The sequence below is a fragment of the Chenopodium quinoa genome, unplaced genomic scaffold, assembly GCF_001683475.1.
Source record: "Chenopodium quinoa cultivar QQ74 unplaced genomic scaffold, ASM168347v1, whole genome shotgun sequence".
Lineage (NCBI taxonomy): Eukaryota > Viridiplantae > Streptophyta > Magnoliopsida > Caryophyllales > Amaranthaceae > Chenopodium > Chenopodium quinoa.
This window is the reverse complement of record NW_018743787.1, coordinates 747,049-769,276: the sequence shown is the minus strand read 5'-3', so window position 1 is coordinate 769,276 and position 22,228 is coordinate 747,049. Positions and strand designations below refer to the sequence as shown.

Here is a 22,228-nt window from a genome sequence, read left to right as displayed (position 1 = left end):
TAATAGGGTTAAAAACACTTTACGAACTCTAAATAAAAATATGAGATTAAGAATGTTATAAAATAAACTATATTTTTATAAAATATATTATGTAAAATCATAAATTATTCGGGTATTACAATCATCGATCCCTCCTTAAAACAAGTTTCATCCTCGAAACTTAAAATAGAAAACTTTAGAATATTACAAGCGAATAATAAGAAAATGTTACATTTAAAATAACACATAGGTACTCCCTAACCTTTTGAATCGATTTGTTGATCTGATGACTCAATTCAAATTATTCTAGGTCAAATACTCCTTTCACGAAGTATCCAAATCTTCTCTAATCTAGATTTTAAAATTATTTGATAAAGTTTTTCTGAGCCCTTTCTTTAAATAATGTTGGAAAATTATCTAATTCCCAAACTACAACTACTCTTTTTTTAATTCCCACCGAATCGTCCACGTCAGCTAAGAAAAACAAACCGTTTTTTTTTTCACGATCCAGCAACAAACCGCTACTTCAAGTAGCGGTACCGCGGTTTGTTATGTAAGGTTTTTTTTTAAAAAAAAAAAAGAATATCTGTAAATAAGTAAACCGCTATTTGAAGTAGCGGCTTTTAGTAGCACACCGCTACTTGAAGTAGCGGTTTTCTAATAAACCGTTTTTTAAAAAAATTCCCAATGAACCGGTGACGTGGACGGTATGGTGGGATTTAAAAAAAGAGTAGCTGTAATTTGAGAATTAGATAATTTCCCAACATTATTTAGGGAAAGGGCTCAAGTTTTTCTTATACCTACTGTTTATGGTCAATTTTCAACCGCGTCGTGACGCAAGACCTGTCGCACGACGATGTGGGACGATGAACGAGCTCATAAATGATTCAGCGAAAGATTGGATCAACCAAGGCTTAAGACAGTACTGCAGCTATTTCTTGGCAACACAGGTAACCTATTTAAATCAAAATCCATCCAGAAAGGTTTTCAACAAAAAGATAAGCTCAAGACTTAGTCTAAACAACGGTCGTCTGATATACTAGGGAAGTGGTTTGCTGCTTCCAACGGCATTATTAGCTAGGGTAAGGCATCTTAGTTGATATTATAAATAGCATAGCACTTGTACTCAGTAGCATCATCATTCCTACGCTCTCTATTCTTATCTAATAGCTCTCATACTCAGTGTACCCAAAGATATTCACAGTAGAATGGTGATCTTGCAATCACTCGCAATTTTTCCCGCATTTGGGTTTACGACGTCATCAAAACACCTTGTCTTTTATTGTTTTTACTGTTAAGTTTATTAGTTTTCCATAGTTAATTCTCTAGCCGTCGAACGTCACATCCTTAGGTCGCCCTTGGGTGAAATTTGGTATAAACACCTACTGTAATCCATTTCTAAAAAAGCAGGGGAAGTATTATACTTCTATGTTTTTTTCAATAGCAAATTAATATTTTATATTTAAAACTATATTAAATTTTCAACAGCTACCTCTACTTTCAAAAGCTAATATTTTCAACTTATCATAAAAGCTAACTCCACCACTAAAAGCTACCCTAACCACTATTTTGCCAAACACTCACATTTTTTGTTAAGTAGTGGTTTGACCAAGTCAAAGCACTAAAAGCTACCTAAAAGCTACTCAAACGCTAGCGCCGAACACGCCCTGTATCATTTGGGTTGGGCACGAGATTTTTTAAAAAAAAAAGTGTAAAAATGAAGTATATCAAAAGTGCCAATGAGGGAGAATTTTTTTTTTTTTTTTTTAAATAAAAAAAAAGAAAGAAAGAAGAAATAAGGTGTGAATACGTGTTGTTATCACATGTGAACAAGGGTAATTAGGGAATTTTGTGTGTAAGCACAACCAAAAAGTTAAGAAAAAATACATAGTACCATATAAGAAAATGGTTCCTTAATACAAGTAGTATTAAAGTATAGGATGTTGGGTGCACGGTGCACCTAAATTTTAGTTCAAATTGTTAAGGCAGAAAAAAAGAAAAAAAAATATTAAATAAAAAATCTAGTAAATTACAAGGCCCCTTGGTCAAATGTTGGCAGCACTTTCCTGTCACCCTAAAATTACAAGAAATCTAATAAATTTTGACTCTTCCACTTTTCAAGTGGATGCGAAGCAATTCATTAAGGTCTAATAAAGTAAGAAAAATGGACAACATGCATAAGTAATAAGAGAACAAATGGATTATAAATATACTAAGCATAGCTGCGCCCAGCTCCAATGTTAATCTCATCCACCTTTGATCCAGTGTCAGGACTTTTACTTGAAATACCATTAGATTTTAGTACCTTTTCAATCTCAGATCTAAGTTTTCCATGCTTTTCAACAAGCTCAGAAGTACTCAGAGTCTGTGCGAGACTCTTCTTTATATCATTAGTCAAAGCCTGAATTCTGTTTTGCAGTTCTGCATCAGCATTCTTTCCAGCCTTTGCTAGCTCCAATTTCAACAAATCTATTTTGTCCCTCAACTCCGATGTGTTGACAGTGTTCTGAATTTTTCCTTGTATTTCTTCATTCAGTTCTCCAATCATGCTTTTTAGGTTTAAGGGCAAACTTCCATCAACAGAAACTACAGCATTTGGTTCTGCAATCTTTAGATCCAAATCTAGGGACTTAAGAACATTTGCAAATTCTACTTCTATCTCTTTCTTTACCTCCATGATCTTATTCTTCAGTACATGGTCAAAATCATTCGGAGTGGATGCCCCAGAATTCTTAATTTCAGACTTAAGCATTTCAACCTTCTTCTTTACATCAGGATGATTTAGGATCTCTTTAAATTTCTTGTTCACCTCCTGCTTCAACATGGCTGACCTGCTTTTACTTTCAGAGATTTTCTTGGCTTTGGATAATTCTTTCAGCATGTCAAGTTTATAACTAAGGCTTTCGTAATTAGGAGCTGCAGATAGACGTTGACTGAAATCGTCCTTAAATTTTTCAACCCTTTCCAGCTGCATTGGATGCATGTTATCCTGGGCATTTCTTGCTTTTGAAAGTTCTTCCCTCAACTTCAAAAGCTGGTTCTTCAAGCCTAAGGCTTCAGCAGCTTCAGAAAATTCATGGTCAACCTCTTGTCTGAGCTTCTGGATCATTTCATCTACATTTGGAGTTTCAATTGACAAATCCTTGGATTTTAGGATTTGCTCCTTCAGCTTTTCAACCTCATTCTCCAGCTCCAGGGTTGAAGCCTTGCTTTGAAGTGGTTCTTCTTTCTTCTTCATGTTCACTTTTTTCTTAGGGTCAACTGGTAACCCCTCTTGAAAACCACCAATTTTCCGGAACTTCTGTGTCCTATGATGCAAGAGCTCTTCAATGTCCATTTGCACAAGCTCCTGCCAAAGACCAACATTTGATTGTAGCATTTTAAACAATTCGAAAAGTTATATTGCCCGTCATATCCCTGTGGCCCTATTATTTGCCAAGTTTCATTGAGAAACTTGTTAACAGTTTTCTGTACACGACATTTAAAAAACACAAGATGCGTGTAACCCATTAGGGCCTGTGGTTAAATTCTCATGCCCCCAAGAATGAACTGTCATGAATACTTACATCCATCGATTCTACAATTGCCTTCTTGATTTGTTGTGATGTCCATGATGAATCGGCATGTGCACCACCAAGCGGCTCCTGCCAAGCACCCAAGACAGTGAACTTAAATAGGGTGCCTTACTAAAGGATTGATACCTCACGTAGCAAAGGATGCAAAAAAGAAAGATAAGGGGGGGGGGGGGGGAGGGGATATACTGAACCACCATTCCACCAATGGCATGTGAAACAACTAGGGAATATTGGAAAGATACAAAAAGATTCATGTTCTGCAGTAAACAAACACCACGAAGTGAAATGAAAAGGTATTCAAGAGAAATTCATTACAGGTATGACACCATCTGCAACCTGCAATCTGCACAGTTCATTAGCAGTTATCCTCAGCTTTTCTGCTGCCTGCATGAGACAACATAAGTATAAGATGTCAATCATATTCTTATTTCCATTCATATATAAAGTATGAAATTGTATATACCTTGGGAGCAGCTTTAGCACTCTTCCACAAGATAGCTGCACATGCCTCTGGACTGCATAGAAATTCAAAATGTAATATCATTCAATATATTCCAATATCAACTTAATTCCGGGGTACAATGGCTTTTTAAGCACAGGAGAACACCCCCTCCTCCGTGCTCCCTCCTAAAAAGAAGGTTTGGGGTAGGGTAGAATTGGCTGCTGAAAGATAACTTAGTAATTTGACCAGTATAAGTCTAGGCAATTTTTCACTATCTACTAGATTTTATCTTAAATTTGCGAATTACTAAAGAGATACTTCGTATTATTTTAAACCAGGATTTAAAAGAAACCTTATCTTAAAAAGCAGTAAACACATGAACTACTGGAGGAAATACAATGCTGTGCCAATTATTCATCAGTAGATTAATCAATCAGAAATATCGTTTACATGCATTTCCGAAGCAACATAAGAAAATGAATTTAAGCATCTTTTATGGACTGAGGAATAGTATCAGCAAATGTTCAACACTCTCCACATATCTTTGAAACATACATTATGACCAACACCAATACAAGCAGACATAAAAATCTTGAAGATATGAGAGTACGCTCTTTGAATATCAGTCGTGACAAGTACAGATTGCAAAAATTTTGAGTATACTGCAGCTGACATATTAGGCCACAATTATCTACATCAACCGCAAAACTGGATCATTTCATTGACCATTACACATGTTGACCTCTATGATGTTTTGATGATGATCCAAAGAAAGCTTAACTAATGTTTCTATTCAGTTTCTGTGCATAGATGAATGGAGTTCTCGAGAAGGAACATGGAAGAATCTGCAGACTTGGCAAAACAAGTGAAGAAAATCAAGCGTTTATCTTGTTTCTCTTGGGGAACAAGTGTTTATCATGTTCCTTTTGGTGAACAAGTGTTTATCATGTTCCTTTTGGGGAATAAGTATATGTCATGTTCCTTAGGGGCATGATCCAAGCTTGATACGAAGGCATGAAGCAACTTGAAGCTATAGAGTTAGAGCTTTGAATAGTGAAGACATAAATAAATTTATTTTAGGATTTATGTAAGTGTTGGTAGTTTGTAGTGATATGGAACTCAAAAGGAACACACTTGGTTTAGGTTTTTGGAAATTGGGTTGAGTTAACTCTTGTTGTAATCAGGCTTTGAGTTAAGTCTAAGGGTGTGAGAGAGAGCTTCAGAGTCAAAGCATGTGAAGATAGTTGTTTGAGGGAACTGTAGGAACTTGAGTATATTGAGAAACTTAGTAAAGGTCCAAATAATAGGTTGTATTGAAAGAGTAAGTAAGATTCCTAATGGTCGTGGTTTTTCTTGATTGGGCCCATGAAATTTCCACGTGAAATTCTATCTTGCATTTTCATGTTCCTATAACTTTCATTTAAAATTCCACTTTAATTTTGCTATAAGTTCCCGACTACAACCCCCCCCCCCTCTCCTTGTAAGTTCATATGGTTAACAACACACACATTGAGAATACTCTACACCAGATCTCTCTTGCCATGAGTTCACAAAACACCAGCTTCTTTATTTAAAAAAAAAAAACCTTTTATTCATTCTCAGTTCCTAGTTATACAAAAATCCAACCACGTCTTATATCATAAACCCGTCATACTAATACTTGCTCCATATATAGATAGACATATACTAGATTACTAAAATAAAATTGAAAATTTAAACAACACCATGCGTCATTTACTATACATAATATGCTCTTATTATGTTCAGAAAGCAAAATTTAGGCATCCAAAGAACCATATAAGACTAGCATAGTAGCTTTGATTTTACGACAAGGGAAAAATATTTTACACTTTTTGTGTATTATCAGTGATTTATTTAAGACATGAAAAAAACACTCGAAACATCACCTGGCTACATAGAAGACTGCATTTTCTAGCATCAGTAATTTGTTAGCACATCCAATGGCTAAAGCACCACCAGAACCACCTTCACCTATAACGATGGATATAATTGGTACTTTTAACCCAAACATAGTCCTTAAATTGTGGGCGATGGCTTCTCCCTGGATTCCAGTATAATGAACAATTAATCAAAAACAGCATGTTCTCATGAATAGGAAAGCAACTTTTAGATACATACTTGCCCTAGCTCCTCTGATTTTAAATCTGCATACGCCCCTGGTGTATCAATAAAGGTGACAATGGGAAATCCATGATGATCAGCATAGTACATCATGCGAAGAGCTTTCCTATATCTGTTATCAGAGGAAGAATAGAAATAAACTATCAATTTGAAGCAATTAACAAATATGCATTAAATGACTTGATAATTTTGATCAAATAAGGATGGACCCCTCTAATAACAGCCATGCTAATATTTTTACACGCACTAACTTGCTAATATCAATATAAGCAAGTGTGTGTGTGTGTGTTTACTTTCCAAACAATCATTAATTTGCATATTGATGAATCAAAATATAATAAAACACACACCCATGAGGAGTAGGCATTCCGAAATTGCGTTCAATATTCTCCTTTGTGTTCCTTCCCTTTTGATGACCAATGAACATGTAGCTCCTACCATCTATCGTACCAAGACCAGTAACTATAGCAGGATCATCGTAACCAGCTCGATCTCCATGAAGTTCCACAAACTGATTATACAAAAAAATGCGATATAGAATTAAATGAGCAACCTCAGTACTTAGGTTGATAGAACAATAGTGTGCGTGTATTTTAGAAGATTGAACAGACACTATAGGGAAACATTTTAAAAAATTAAATTCAAAAAAAAAAAAGTCAACAACCTTCTCTGTGATATTAAAAACATGGTCAAGAAAAGTAGGACGATTGGGATGCCTTGCAATATTCACACGTTGAATAGGGGTAAGATGTAGGTAAAGCTCCTTCAATGCCTACAAAGAGATATATTGACAGTTAGAAGAAAACACAAGAAATTATTAACAAAAAAACTATCATCTCGACAAATACTTACATGCAGCAAATAAAGCCAACAGACATAAACATAAGCCCTTAATAAAATCACATATGATCTTATCTGTAAAATCAAGGAACGGCAAATGCTGTTCATGGTGGAGTGTTACATTAAAGCAATAAGGGGTTAAAAGGATAAAAATGACAGTATCAATGCTTTGGTGCAACAGCTAACAAGGTTTGAACTGTGATAAAATTAAGGTTAATGTTATACCTTTTTTTTTCTCGGTAAACTTGACAGCTTTGGCTTAGTGTATATTATTCCTATTAAGCATATTTCTAATAAAAGGCTTAGTGTATATTATTCCTATTAACCATATTTCTAATAAAAGTAACTTAATTTTGATGACCCTAGCCTATAGTAAGTATAGTTTATCATAATTTTTGTTGTACTCTTTTAGTTGAATGTAACATGTTTTTAGTCTCGGTGAATCGAGTTGGATTCATGCCGAGATGACCAACTGTAGATGTTATTCACCTTATTAGCCAAACAATGCAAAATTATAAAGATAGAAAACACACAGTGATCATTGACTAGGAGGACATGAAAATATATTAAGAGAAGTTCTGTGAAGAACAATAACGTGGTAATGTTTATGAAGGAGTTACAATGCCCATGTCTTCTTGATTTGGAAGCTTCTGCTCTATTTATCCTCTGCAATCTCCACCCCATTTACCTACTAAGTCTCTATGGTAAATGATATAGATGCCTTTTTCTCTTCTTTCTTCTATCCAATCTGCTATTCAATAAAGTAGCCGAAAGTATCTCGTTCCCATTCCCATTCCCATTCTCATTCCTTAACCATGTGAACCCCTCCCCCTCCCCTCTTTTCTGATTTTTTTTTCATAAAGTTCTTAATTAGTTACTCCATCCATCCCTCATTTACATGCCTGTATTCCTTTCAAGGGTGCCCAGAATGCTAATCTTTCGACTTACAGCATGTACTTTTTAACAATATTACCCTCATACAATTTACTACCTTAGTTTCATATTATCTGCAACATTTTCCAAAACTGGATGCTACATATTATCTGCAACAAACCAAAACTTTCCATTTCTAGTAAAATTTTTTGAATGAATTTACCAACATACCCTTACTAAAATTCAATTAACTCTTTTAATTTAATGTTTTACACATATTATTAACTTAATTAAATTTAATGTTGTTCACATAATTCAACCATAAACTAATTAATTCAACCTTTTCAATTCACCCCATCCAATTAAAATCATCTTTCAACTCAATTCCATTTCTGTTTCTCCACCTTCAATGGAAACTCACCACCACCTACAATGGCAACCACTACCACCTTTAGTGGAAACCACCATTCCACCTCCACGGATCTCAATTCTCTTTATCCACCTACATATTTCTCCTCTCTTCGTCTCCCTTCGGATTTCGACCGCCACCTTGAACGGGACCAACTCACTCGCCGCCCTCTTCTCTTCAACGCCGCCATTGCCTTTTCCTTGCCACCACCTCTCCCTTCTCTCTCCTCCCTTTCCGTTTCATCCTTTCTACTAAAGCTCTAAAACTTTTTATGGTCAAATATGACCATTAAAACTCTAAATCTAGAGTTTTTATAGTCAAATTAGACCAAATTAAGTATAATTGATGATAATAAAGGTAATAATTTGTCAATTCTTGTTCATATTTTATGGTTATTGGGTTTTTTTTTTTGTATGGATGTCGGTTGTTTTTGTTGTTGGTGTTGAGGTTTATGGTGGTGGTGGTGGTGGTGGTGTTGAGGTTGTCGGTTATATTTCTTGGTGGAGGTAGTATGACTGGTTGTTATTTATGAGGTAGCTACGGTTGAAGACAGTGGGTTTACGCTGGGGTGGGTAAGAGGTGAATGTGAAGATTTGGTGGTGGGTAAGGCGGTTTTGGTGGTTAGGGTGTGTGGCGTTGGGGTGGTCGTTAAGGTGTTTGGGTGGGCATACTAGTGGGGGCAGATGTTCTGGATGTTGTGTGGGTGGCTTAATTAAATCATCCCACTTTCTTTTTTACCCTTAATCACTTACCCTTTACTTTTGCTAATATGCTTTTACAGTTTTACCAAATTTTGTCTTAAGGATCGTGCAACCAAGTTTGTTGCAGATAATACGAAACGGAGGTAGTTTTTTATTCCTTCCATCTTCCCTTTTATTTGATGAGTTGTCCTTTTTTTATAATAGATCAATTCCTAACCACACCTTTTCTCTTTCTTTTCTCTCTCTTTTTATTAATTTCCAACCACTTTTTCTTTCTCTCTCTATCTCTTTTATCAATCCCACATGCACCATTGTACTTCCAATCAAGTGATTTAAGGAATCTCCAATTTTCTTAATTCATGTGAAAAATCTAAAACAGCATGTTATTAAGGGACACAGGGGGTATTAAACTTAAAATTGAGTTTTTTCTACATACTAAAAAAAATTGCACCTCATATATGAATGCTATGTCAAAGACATGAAGACATATTGAATATAGAGGGTTTAGGCTTAGTAGGAGCAATGGTTATTAAAATGTCGTTTTAGCACTGGGAGAAGGCCAAGTGTAGACGTTGTGACGTTCGATGGTAAGGAGTTACCTATTAGCGAATGTTTATAGTACATATAACCGATTCCACAAAGAAATAGAGACATTGATCTTTGAAATTCTCAAATTGAGAATGGCCTAAAGGCTAAAAAGAAAATCCTACTAGAAAGCATTTAAAGCTACATTATTATGGGTTAGGGTGTTTATGAAGGATCACATTAAAGAAAGGAGTGTAGTAAAGATATGTACGTTAAGATGGATGTGTGAGTAAAAGTTTAGGGATAGAATTAGAAATGTAGATAATTGGTGGAAGTTGGAGTTGCGGTAGTGGATATTGACTAAGATGAGGAAAAATGGTTATGATGGTTTGGACATGTGAAATATTGACATGAAGATACACGGATAAGCAATGTGTAGGGTTAATTATAAAGATCACATGCACAAGTCTAAAATTGGTTTTGATTCCTTTGGGTTTGTGGTAAGACGGAGTTGCTTCCTTCGGTGGATTTGACACCTTTAGTGAGTTTTTGCTACAACCTTGTGAGGATTTTTCTTTTTCAAGCATTCATCATGTATTGATTGTGCAGCATGGATCCTTGGCCTTTGCATACCTAATCTTAAATCTTGACTTATCATTCTCAAACACGAGACCAAACCATCTAGGGAGGACAAAGGCATCTTTTCGAGGTGGTAATTTTTCATTTCTAGGATTTTTCTTTCTTTTTAGTTCATTGGGTTTACATTTGCCTTCTAACTAACCATTTGTGCCTTTTCCCTTCTTTTCAAGCCACATCTTTAGATCTTGAGCCTTTTGTTGCATTTTCGTTTCCATTATTGGTTTTGTGAAGCAATTGATCTTTATTGTTGGAGTTTGTGGTGAAGAAGTTTGGGTATTTGGTTCTCTTTGAAAGCAAGTTTATTTTGTAATATTTGTGTGAATAATGGCAAGTGAATAAAGTAAAAGCCGTCTAAAGTAAAACAAAAGGCAAGGACAATGCAATTGCAAATTTGTAAAAATCGTCCCAAGTTTAAGAGGCATGGACAATTGTTTTGATAGAAATGAAAATACCAAAATAAAAAAAATAAAAAAAAAAGGAAGTGAAAATGAGAAATTTTCAAAAAATATTTTGATGTAAATTCTTTTCCCTTTCCAAGAGGACAATGCTTCCTTTTAGCTTGGGGGAGAAACGTTTATGCTTTTTGCATATATGCTTGTGTATATAGCTTTGAATAAGCTTGGGGGTGTTAGTTTGTTTTTGTTTGGTGACTACTTGGTTGTGATTCTAAGAAAGGGACCGTTCTTTGCTTCAATTTTAGGGATACCACCAAATTTTAAAATTTTAGCCTACCCCTAACCTTTTGCCCTTACGTTACAACCTTTGGGAAAGTCCTTTCGACCTATTGGTTGAGTCATATACCGAGGGAGGGCATTATGAGTTAAAACGTAAGGAAAAGGGATGCAAGGTCAAGATGTCGAGAAAACCCTCAAATTCTACTCTTTTTCCAGTTCCTTCGAGGAACCATAGAGACGCTTACTAAGGGAAGATTTGAAACCATAGGCGGCTAGATTGGATGGAATGAAAGAGGATTACGCCTCATTAGTTCTCTACGCTTAGCATACCTTATGTTTCAATAAACCGTGAATATCTTGAAGCATGCATACCCATTTCATATAGAAAAGTGTTCATGCATTTGCATTTGACCGTTTGTGAAAGTCTTTGTCAAGAGCTATTTGTTTGGATTTTAGTTTTCGTTTCTTTTCTTTTTAAATGATTTTTCCTCATTTTATTTCAAAGAGTTGTGGGTTAAACTCTTAGGAAACCTTACGAGACCTCACTTGTCCTCTTAGGTGACTTTGGGGTTTAAAGGGCTTGTAGCTAAAAACAACCGTAATTCCTACGATAGTGAGTCTTAGTGTATATTCTTCTTCTCTCTTTTTCTTTTCTAAATAAACCCTCCTTATTCTTTTTTAGCTTTTGTTTTGTTCGGGACGAGCAAAAGTCTAGCTTGGGGGAATTTAATGAGTGTCATTTATGGCACTCATAGGGTAGTGTTTTAGGATGTTTTCACTATATTTTTCATGCTTTTCTTTTATCATTTTGGTCATTTCTCCTTTAGTTTCTCTATTTCTTCTTTCTTCGTGTTTTACTTTCCTTTATGTGCTTTTCTTCGTGTTTTCCTTTTATATTGCTCTTTTTCTCTTCTATTTTCTCTCTTTGGTTTCTTTTGTAGGTGCCTAAGGACTTAGCTTCGCAAAGGAATCAAGAGGAGCAAAAAGAGTTAAGCAAAGGAGATTCAAGCCTCTTAGAGAGGCCTTGGAGAGGGCTCGGAGAGGGCGCTCTGCTTCTTCTCTTTGCCGCGAGCGCGGGTTAAGTGCATCAATTTGGTGATTTTAGGCAGGAACTCTCCACGCCCTAGCCGCAGTCTAACCGCGGACGCGGACCCCCTCTCTTCACCGGGAACAGGGCATCAGCCGCACCCTAAGCCGCGACCGCTACAGTACCCGCGAGCGCGGGTCTTGCCCAGATTGCCCGCAAAGTTAGTTATGGATTCCGTACCCATTTCTGCGCACCCGCGGGATCTTCTTGGAGAGGGCGCGGCCGATCAGTTTTCCTTCTTTGTCTATAAATACTCTTGTAAATCCTTTTGAAGGCAAAACTTTTAGATAATATTTCATTTGCTTAGCTTTTAGAGAGAGAAACTAGAGAGAAGTTAGAAAGAAAGTAGAGATTGTAATTCTTGGATTTGATTTGTAATTCAACATTGCTTCTTCAATCAAGTTTGAAATTCTTCTTCATATCAGTGAAAGTTTGTGAGATTTATTTCCTTTGAATTTACTTCAATTGCAATTTTCTTTTATGCTCGAATCTTTGGTTTGGGTTTTGATTTAGTTTTGAGAATTTGTGGATTGATTGTATTTTCTTTTGATTTAGCTTGAGATGAATATGTTTATGATTGAATTTGTTTTGGCATTAAATTTCACCATGATTAGTGAGTAGATTAGTTGCTAGGGAGAAGGGGAAGCATGCTTGATTAATGATTTTTGCTAGTTGATGATCATTGATTGATTGAATTGTTGCAATTAAATTGGTTAATATAGTTGTGCATGTGATTAATTATACTAGGAGTGATCAACCTATAAGATTAATCTAGATTGCATTGCAAATTTTAATGATATGAACCCTTAATTTGAGAATTGCTTTAATTGATTGAATTTGATTGTGATTCTCCTTGCTAGCCATTCATAGTGAACCCTAGCTTGGTTTATAGTAGATAATCTTTGAATTCCTTTAATTGCAACTATTGTTTGTCCCTTGCAATGTTTGAATCAATTAAGCGATCTATCAATTAGAATAATTGTTGAGCTTGCATGTGGAACCTATATCCCTAGTTTTTAGCATATTGATTGAATTCTTTGATTTGTCTTGATTCTTGTTATTCTAGTTACAAAACTCAACCATTGATATTCTTCGATTTAGCTTAACATTAGACTATAGCATAGCTCCGATTCATTCCTTTGGGTTCGACCCTTGAATTATTGCGTACTAGTATAAGGTTTGTTAAGTGTTTACAAATTTAGTTTGACCAAAGGAGAATTAGATGACGTCCTAGTTTTACCCCTTGTCAGGAGCTTGCAATATTATGTATGAATAGTTGTATTCCACTATCTATTTTAATCTCTAAATTACTAGTTGTAACATTCTGTAAATTTTTGCATGTCACTTGCATGTCTTTGTGACGAGTGGCAAATTTTACTCAAGCATGTTTGACTTTATATTGTAAATATATTTAGCATATTTATAAATAAATCATGCACACATGTTTCCTTCATCATATATCATTGTGAATGATTTTTTGGCTAATTTGTTTGGCACTATATTAAATATTGGGATATGAATTGATTTCATAAGTATATATGTATTGTTTCTGTATGAGCAATAATTAAATTGTTATTCTTATTTTCTTTTATCATAAGTGATGATTACTAGCTTAGCGAAATTTTCGAACTTGTGGTATAAATAAAAGTTTTTAATAATTTAATTAATTATTGTGCCTAATGTCCATTATTAAATATTTGTAGAAATGGGATCCAAAACCTTGGTTGGTGATTTGTCCTCTACCTGACAAACTTGATGGCACCAATTATGACATCTGGCATAGGAAAATTCAATATTTGCTAAATGAACGCGAGGTTCTAGAACCCTTAACCACTACTGTGACCAAACCCAAAGATCCTAAACATGAGAATTACGGTGAAGAAATGCAAACTTACCTTGAATGGTCCAAAAGGGAACGTTCTGCACGCTATACTATGTTGTACTGCATGCATAATGACCTCATTGGTGAGTTTTGGAGTTGTTCCAATGCTCAAGTGATGTGGAACAAACTTTAGGTCACATATGGTCAAACATCTACTACAAGGCTTCGTGCTTTGAACCTGAAATGGATGCAATACTCAAAGGATCCAAAACACACCATGGCAGAACATCTTCGTGTGATGGGAGCCTTGATTCGTGATCTTAAGACTGATGAAGAACAAATCTTGGTTGTGATTCGTTCATTACTCGATGAACCTGAACATCGGAGGAACTTCAAGGCTCTCATGACTCACACTCAGAATATCAAGACCTTTCAAGACATCTCTAGACACCTTGAAATGGAGGATGAACGCTTACAAGCAGCTGGTCCTAAGACTGCTAGTGCCCATGTCGACCAAGATGTGAAGCGTAAGGCTAAAGATCCCAAGCAAAAGAATAAGGCTACGAGTAAGTGTTCTTCCAAAGGACCTAAAAATGGTGAGATTCGTAAGCACCAAAATGGTAAGTCCCAGGAAAAAAAAATGTAGCTCACATGACATGCTACAATTGCCGAAAGAAGGATCATTTGGCTCGGGATTGTCCCGAACCAAAGAAGTTATTGTTTTTCTCCAGCTATTCTAAGTGTTTTCTATGCTCTGATGCATTAGTTGCTAATACTCTTCCTCGATGGATTGTAGATACAGGAGCAAGCAAGCACATAGTTCGTGATAGAGTTGGCTTTGTGGAATACCATCAAGAGTTCCGGTGGGCACGTAAACTGTCATGCTTGGAAATGGTAGTGATGAAGAAGTCCTTGGTGTTGGTACCTACCAACTTAAACTTCGTGGAAAAAAGACCTTGCTATTGCATGATGCTCTTTGTAATTTGATTTTCTGTCGTATCATTGCTACTTTTAGAATTTTCATTTAATTTCCAATCTGATAGTTTAGATATTCGTTATCATGACATTTTGTATGGACATGGTAGTTTGGTTGATGGTTTCTTTAGACTTGATTTGGATGATAATTATTATAATAATAATTCCACGTTTGCCTACGTCTGTACTGATAATTATGAATCTGACTCGTTAAAATGGCATGCTAGACTTGGTCATATTGGCCAAGAAAGAATGACAAGATTAGCTAAAGAAGGTTTGCTTGAAAATATCACTAGGGTTAAGTTACCTAAATGTGAACCATGTTTCGTGGTAAAGCATTAAAGAAGCCTTTTGGTAAGGCTCATAGGGCATCTTTTCCCTTAGAATCAATTCATTCTGATATTCGGACCCATGAATGTTAAAGCACGTAATGGTGCTACATATTTTCTCACATTAATTGATGATTATTCACGTTTTGGTTATGTATATTTGTTATCTCATCGTTATAAAGCACTTGATTGTTTCAAACGCTTTGTAGCGAAAGTTGGAACCAAAGGGAGATCAGTGTCAAAACTCTCCATAACGATTTTTGTGAGAAAAAGGGTATACTTAGACAGCTTACAATTCGCGACACTCCACAACAAAATGGTGTTGCGGAACGGAGGAACCATACCTTACTAGACATGGTAAGATCAATGATGGCCCATGCCATCCTCCCTATTAGTTTTTAGGGGGATGCACTTTTAACGGCCACCTATATCCTTAATCGCGTGCCCAGTAAAAGTGTACGCACCAATCCATATGAGTTATGGACTAGAGCCCTACACACAAGTATGGGAAACTTGGTGTTCATTAGATATCCATCCCAATCAAAAGGGTATGATATGTATGGTGAACATCCTAATGGAGGCATGATTGAAATGGAGTCTCGCAATGTTGAGTTTCTAAAGGATGAGTTCCCTAGTATAGGTGAGATGAAGAAGGACCTAAACTTGTAAGAGTTACAAGAAGATCCTTCACTTGGAGTGGGAGGGGAATTTGAAACTCCTAATGAAGTCTAGAAGTTACCCACTAGTGATCATGATCCTACAATCTTAGGTGATAGTGGGAAAGAGTCAACTAGTTAGAGCGACAATGGTGGTCCTACTTTAAGGAGGAGTGAGCGTGGAAATATACCACGATGGTACTTTCAAATTGAAGGTGAAGTGTACCTTTGCACTCCTTTAGCTATAGATGAACCTTCTAATGGAGAAGCAATAAACTCACCTAATAGTTCGGAATGGATGGATGCAATGAGGGATGAGATGGAATCAATGGCAGGGAATGAGGTTTGGGAATTGGTCCATCTCCCAACCAATCGTAAGTCTATTGGAAATAAAAGGGTCTTTATAATTAAAAGAAGGGCAGATGGATCAATTGATAAATTTAAGGCCCGTTTAATAGCGAAAGGCTATACCCAAATTGAGGGCATAGACTATGAAGATACCTTTTCTCCTGTGGTGAGATTAGCGTCTATTCTCTTACTTCTAGCCTTGGTTGCCCATTTGGATTTGGAATTATTTCAAATGGATGTTAAGACCGCGTTCCTAAATGGAAAGGTAGAAGAAGAAATTTATATGGATCAACCCATTGGGTTTATCTCAAAAGAAAATGAGGACAAGGTGTGTCGCCTCAAACGATCCATATATGGTCTTAAGCAATCATCTAGGCAATGGTACTTCAGATTCCATGAAGCTATAACTGCAATTAGCTTAAGCGTTGTGGATGAAGATCATTGTGTGTATGTCAAGAAAACAAACAAAGGAATTTTGTTTCTTACTTTGTATGTAGATGACATACTTATGGCTGGAAATGACATGGAGATGATCAATGTCACTAAGGCGTGGCAATCCTCCACTTTTGAGATGAAGGATATGGGTGAAGCCAGGTTTGTCCTTGGTGTTGAAATCATTAGAGATCGTTCAAAAAGGCTAATTGGTCTCAGCAAGACATTGTTTGAACAATTTCGAATGCAAAATTCTAAACCCGTTGATACTCTAGTCGAAAAGTGACTAACCTTAAGCCTTGACAGTGTCCCAAAACAGAAAATGAGAAAGCAAAAATGAGTACAGTTCCTTATGCAAGTGCAATAGGGAGCTTAATGTATGATATGTTATGTACACGTCCTGACATATGCTTCGCGGTTAGTTTGGTAAGTCATTACCAAAGTAATCCGGGGCCCACTAAAAGAATCTTGCGTTACCTTCGTGGTACGATTGATCTAATCATATGCTATCAAGGTGGAGATTTGAAGTTAAAGGGCTACACAGATGCACATTGGGGTGGTGATGTAGATGAGTCTAAGTCTACCTCTAGTTTTGCATTTATTTTGGGAGGTGCAGCACTTTCTTGGTGTAGTAAGAAACAAGATTGCATTGCACTGTCTACCATGGAGGCAGAGTATATAGCAAGTTGCCTTGTAGTACAAGAAGCAATCTGGTTTAGAGTCATTCTACAAGATCTCAACATATACTCATATCCTAATGCTATCAAAGAAAAAGAAATAGTCCTTAAACATATTCCCACTTAAAAGATGATTGTTGATCCTATGACTAAACCCATCCTTAGAGATGCATTTCAAACTCATATGAAGAATTTGGGTTTACGTAAAGTTGATGTGTCTAATTTATATAGTGTTTTACCCCCGTCCCTTGGTCATAATTAGTAGTGTTTTTGGCTCTTTAGAGCCACTTTTATTACTAATTGGGGTTTTCTAGTGTTTTTGTAGTTTTGCTTGAGTTTTGTAGGAAATTGCACATTTGGAGCGTTTTCCGGGTTTTTTCATGGAGCAACAACGAACATTAAGAGGACACGACCATCTTTAAAGCCCAGGACCGGTTAGAGCCGGTGATTAAGGGTTCGGTGTGTGATACCAGGGCATTTGGACCAAGTATTCAAGACCCAAAGAGGAAATCCGGATTGGGCCGAAGAATCAAACCCAATCAAAGTCCAAGCCTCGAGGAAGAGACCGGGCCGAGCAAGCTTGCGCCCGATCGAGCGGGCGCGCAAAAGAAGGCATCAGCAAAGGCGCGCCTGATCGGGTGAGCATTAGCTCGATTAGGCGCGGCTGCCAGGAGAGGTTTGAAGAAAAAGGCGGCCCGATCGGGCCCGTGTTTTTGGAGGCACCTAATTGCCGAGATCTTAGTTTTTAATTAGGATTGTTTTAGAGATGTTTAAGTACGATTTTAGTACGTAATTTTTATTTACCTTCTCTTTTAGACTTTCTCTCTCTACTTAGAATATTTTCTCTCTCTAAAATTCTCTCGTTCTTAATTCAACTCCTTAATTCAGATTACTTTTGGTAACGATTTCTTCTCTATTAATTTCAGTTATTTTCTTTAATTCTTTCATCATGTTTTATTTTATTGTTTTTATTAGTTTAGATTTAATTATGCGTGAGTAGTTTTATTTCTAGGGTTTATGGGGATCTAATAAATAATATAAAGGGGTAATTTGTGATTGTTGATTGTCAATGCTTAATTATTTTCCAATTTATTGATTTAATGCTATGCAATTAGGTTTGCCAGATTTAATTGTATGACTTTAGCAATATTGATTATAGATTCTAGAGATGAGAATTGATGTTTAGGCTTAGTTTCAATAGGCGGACTAATTTATAAATGGTTAAGTCGAGATTCGAGAGATAAGATTTAATACCGGTAAATTAACTTTGTGATTGTAATACGTAGCGAAAGCCCTTTATAATCTGATTAATTGATACATTGATGATTGCTTATTATGATTTACCCTGGAATATTGTTTATTGGTGAACCTATACCCTAGGCTTTTCTTTCATTGATTTATCTCTTATTTTAATCTTGGTCACACGCTCCATTACTCGTATGGAATGGAATCTCTATTTTTTTTTTTTTTTTTTTTTTGGATAGCCTATAAGCTAAGTGGGAGGTATAATATAGCCTTTGTGGCCAAGTAAGAGATGTTGGAGATTATGTGGCCTCCAAAGTCTATCCTATCTTAAGCAAGTATTTGTTACTCGATCTATATCACTTAAGGGGATAATATCTATATTTAGGAAAGTAAATAAGATGATATTTATCCCGTAAAGAGTTGGTTACACCTAAAATCTAAAGTGATAAGGACTCCTGATATTATAAATATGACATCCGTTGTAGCCAATAGACGTACAATTTCAGAGAGAAATAATCCCCAAAATTGAGAGAGTTTTCCTTTAGAGTCATCGTCCAAGACTTTGGGTTTTGGAGTGTGACAATCATCGAGGACTCAGTGCAGTTCGTAAGGCGAGTTCTAGATCTTGTTGAGCTTCCGCTAGAAAGGTAAGTATCGTGACTTACCCATTTAATTCTTATAAATATAAAAAAGTAATTTGAAATAAATATATAAATACATGCGCCTTGCATACAAAAGAGCACGCCTTCGCCTTGCGCCTCGCACCTAGGCTGCAAGGACCATTTGCGCCTTGGTGCGCCTTGCGCCTTTTAAAACTAAGTTTCTCTCCACTACATCCTATGTAAACAAAGTGTATGATTTCTAATGCATCAATTCTACATTCAATGAAAATTTTCTGCAGGAAAGAACTTAATAGTACCATATGCAAGCAAATATAAAAACGTGAATAAGTCACCTGCTGATATTTATTCTCCAAAGATGCAATCTGATCACTGAAGTCCAAACCAGTCTCATTTGCCATCTTCCTTACCTGTAAAAAAGAATAACTTAGAATATTGAAAGCCCTTTATCACAAATAAAATAACCCATAAACAGACTATACGACTCACATCGATAATCTTCTTTTGAAGGTCCATCAGAGGCTTCTCAAAGTCCAAAGTGACCGGCTTCGGCTTCGTCTTCAAGGGCTTGAAAGGTGACAAATGTGTGAGAATTCCACCCTTGACATTGAGATCAGGATCTTCAGGCCAAGGATACTCATGCTTCTTCACTTTCCTTAACTTTGCAGACACTGATAAGTTCATCTTCTTCTTCCCAACACAAAGTAATCGGGTTCGGGTCATTCCAAGCTCCCTCAAAGGGATGCCATTCAGAGAACTATTAGAGCTTCGAAGCCCCTGAGCCAAGCCAGGAGCGCCAGTTGCCCTGCTTCCAGGGAGCAAAGTCCCAATTTCATTGTTCATCACTAATTTCTGCAACACATTAGCAATCAAATTTCATTCAATAATCAAATTTCATTCAATAACCAAATTTCATTCAATAATCAAGTTTATAGTTAAATTCTAACATATAGCAAATAAAGTTGATAATCTACCCAATCCCACCTGCATTACAATAGTTAATCACTATAAATCGATTTCACAACATGAATCAAACCAACATCTTACCTCGGAAACTGCTTCTTGGAAGAAACAAAACTTCACAAGTGGCTTCAATGGAGAACGTGGAGTTGATATTGATCTTCGATGATTACAATGAGATATAGGACAGGTCTAGGTTTTGGTAAGAGGTTGTTAAGTGTTAACTTACACATGTACTAATCTCTTACAGCACACATTAATTAAAGGAACAAGCTAGACCCCATCAAAGTTCGGGCCGGGCTAAAATAGTTTATATCTCGGGTTGAGCCCAGATTTGGGCCGGAAATTAAATTCCAAACTGCCTAAATTGGTTGGGCTTTTTCGGATTGGGCCAAAAAATCAACTAAAAGCAATTGGTCTTGGCTGCACTCTAGTGCAGCTAACATAGCTACAACAAGTGAGGCCCAAAACGCGCGGCCCAAATAAAAAATGAACATTTAGTTGAAAAATATGAACATGAAAAAAATGAACATATAATAACAAAAAATGAACACGTAAAAAAATGAACATTTAATACTAAAAAGTGAACATGTTATAAGGAAATAATCATTTATTAAAAATGAATCTAATTATCATATAATCATAAATTTGTTATACCACGACCTTAAAAATGAACATTTAGTTAGAAAAATGAACACATAAAAAAAAAAGAATATTCAGTAATAAAAATGAACATTCAGTAATAAAAAGTGAACATGTCAAAAAAAAAAGAAATGAACATTTAGTATATTAGAAATGAAACTTTATCATACAACCATAAAATTGGAATCATATATATCGGAAATTCTCCAACTTAAAGGAAAATTCATTGTACATATCATATATTTCTTCATCACTTCTTAGTTTTTTCTTCACTAATTCAGAGTCTTTGTCTTCTACAAATACAATTAATCTGTACTCACTAAAATATAACAAATAATCAGAATTTTCATAATCATCACAAAATATCTTCATAATAATTATTTAGAATGTTTATAATATATAATCATCAATACAATACTTAAAAATATAAATAATATTCACTCTATATGTCATATGTGTTCGTAATCAATAACAAATATGTTCGTAAAGAATAACGAAACATATATATTCATAATAAATTATTCAGATTTACAACATAAATGTTCAGATAGTTTAACTTTCAATGTATTATATTTTACTTTCAACCTAATAAAAATGAACATTTAGTATTAAAAAATGAACACTTATAAAATGAACATGTAACAAAAAGTTATGAACATTTAGGATATTAAAATGAACATGATTTTCATAAAGGTTCAAATTCATTGTACATAATTATTAATGAAAAATAAAGATAAAATAAATTGTTGAAATATGTTCATTTTTTATGTATTTAATATTCATTTTCGGTGTACTAAATGCTCATTTTGTAAAAGATGTTCATTTTAAATTCCTACGTATTCGGTTTTTTTTACAGAAATTATATTCAAGATCGATTGTAATTATTGAAACTCTAAAAAATTGATTATACACCTTAAATCTAATCTTGATTCATCATAGAGAAAATAATTTTTGATTTGTAACATGATTAGAAATCAAAAGAAAAAAATCAAAAGAGAGAGAGAGAAAGATAGAGGAGAGAGAAAATAACTACAAATTAAGCAATACAATTGATATTCATTAACAATTAAGCAATTTAATTGATATTCATCACAAAGTCATAATAATTTCAAATAATCAAACAATAAATCATCATGCATGATCAACGAAATCATACAAAATACAATTACAAATTGATAAAATCTAACCTCCATTGTTTTCTTTGTCCTCAACTTTCTTTCTCCTCCATTTTTTTCTTTCCTCTTTGATAAAGCCAAATGATTGAATCTGAAACTCATAGATTTAGAAAGAAATGAGTATACCTATCAAAACACGAATTACTAACTCAAAATTTTATATAAAGAAGAAGAAAACTTTAAAGATTGAAGGGAAGTGAGGTAAAGAGGAGAGAGAAAATTTTAAATTGAGAAGAAAACTGAAGAGAGAGAAAAATAATAGAGCTAAGGAAGAAGAAGAAAGAGAATTAAGATATAAGGAAGATAAAAAAAAATGTATGTTCATTTTAACGTACTACATGTTCATATTTAATGCTGTTACAGTTAGCTTGGCTGCACTAGAATGCAGCCAAGAATTTATAAACTAAAAGAGTAGAGAAACTTATGCTTAAGCCTATTCCAATTACAAAATTTACCCTACG

General features: G+C 35.3%; 1 protein-coding gene across 1 annotated transcript; it reads right to left on the bottom strand.

The window, feature by feature from the left end:
* Window positions 1-1,852: 1,852 nt before the first annotated feature.
* On the bottom strand, window positions 1,853-20,173 carry LOC110684911 (acetyl-coenzyme A carboxylase carboxyl transferase subunit alpha, chloroplastic-like). The gene is made up of 11 exons (XM_021861347.1): window positions 20,038-20,173; window positions 19,480-19,842; window positions 19,326-19,400; window positions 6,803-6,910; window positions 6,489-6,649; window positions 6,136-6,250; window positions 5,904-6,058; window positions 4,018-4,069; window positions 3,870-3,938; window positions 3,546-3,623; window positions 1,853-3,328 (listed from the first exon to the last, which is right to left on the bottom strand). Exons 2-11 carry the CDS (start codon window positions 19,831-19,833, stop codon window positions 2,192-2,194), a joined length of 2,304 nt encoding a protein of 767 aa, XP_021717039.1. The 5' UTR covers window positions 19,834-19,842; window positions 20,038-20,173; the 3' UTR covers window positions 1,853-2,191.
* Window positions 20,174-22,228: the final 2,055 nt, after the last annotated feature.

What these genes read in the sequence shown, in the direction of transcription:
- LOC110684911 (XM_021861347.1), bottom strand. Translation starts at nt 19,833, where the DNA reads ATGAACAATGAAATTGGGACTTTGCTCCCTGGAAGCAGGGCAACTGGC. An exon ending in AATCAGAGGAGCTAGGGCAA is followed by an intron (nt 6,059 to 6,135) that starts GTATGTATCTAA and finishes ACTGGAATCCAG; the next exon opens with GGAGAAGCCATCGCCCACAA. An exon ending in TTGCAGATGGTGTCATACCT is followed by an intron (nt 3,624 to 3,869) that starts GTAATGAATTTC and finishes GGTGCTTGGCAG; the next exon opens with GAGCCGCTTGGTGGTGCACA.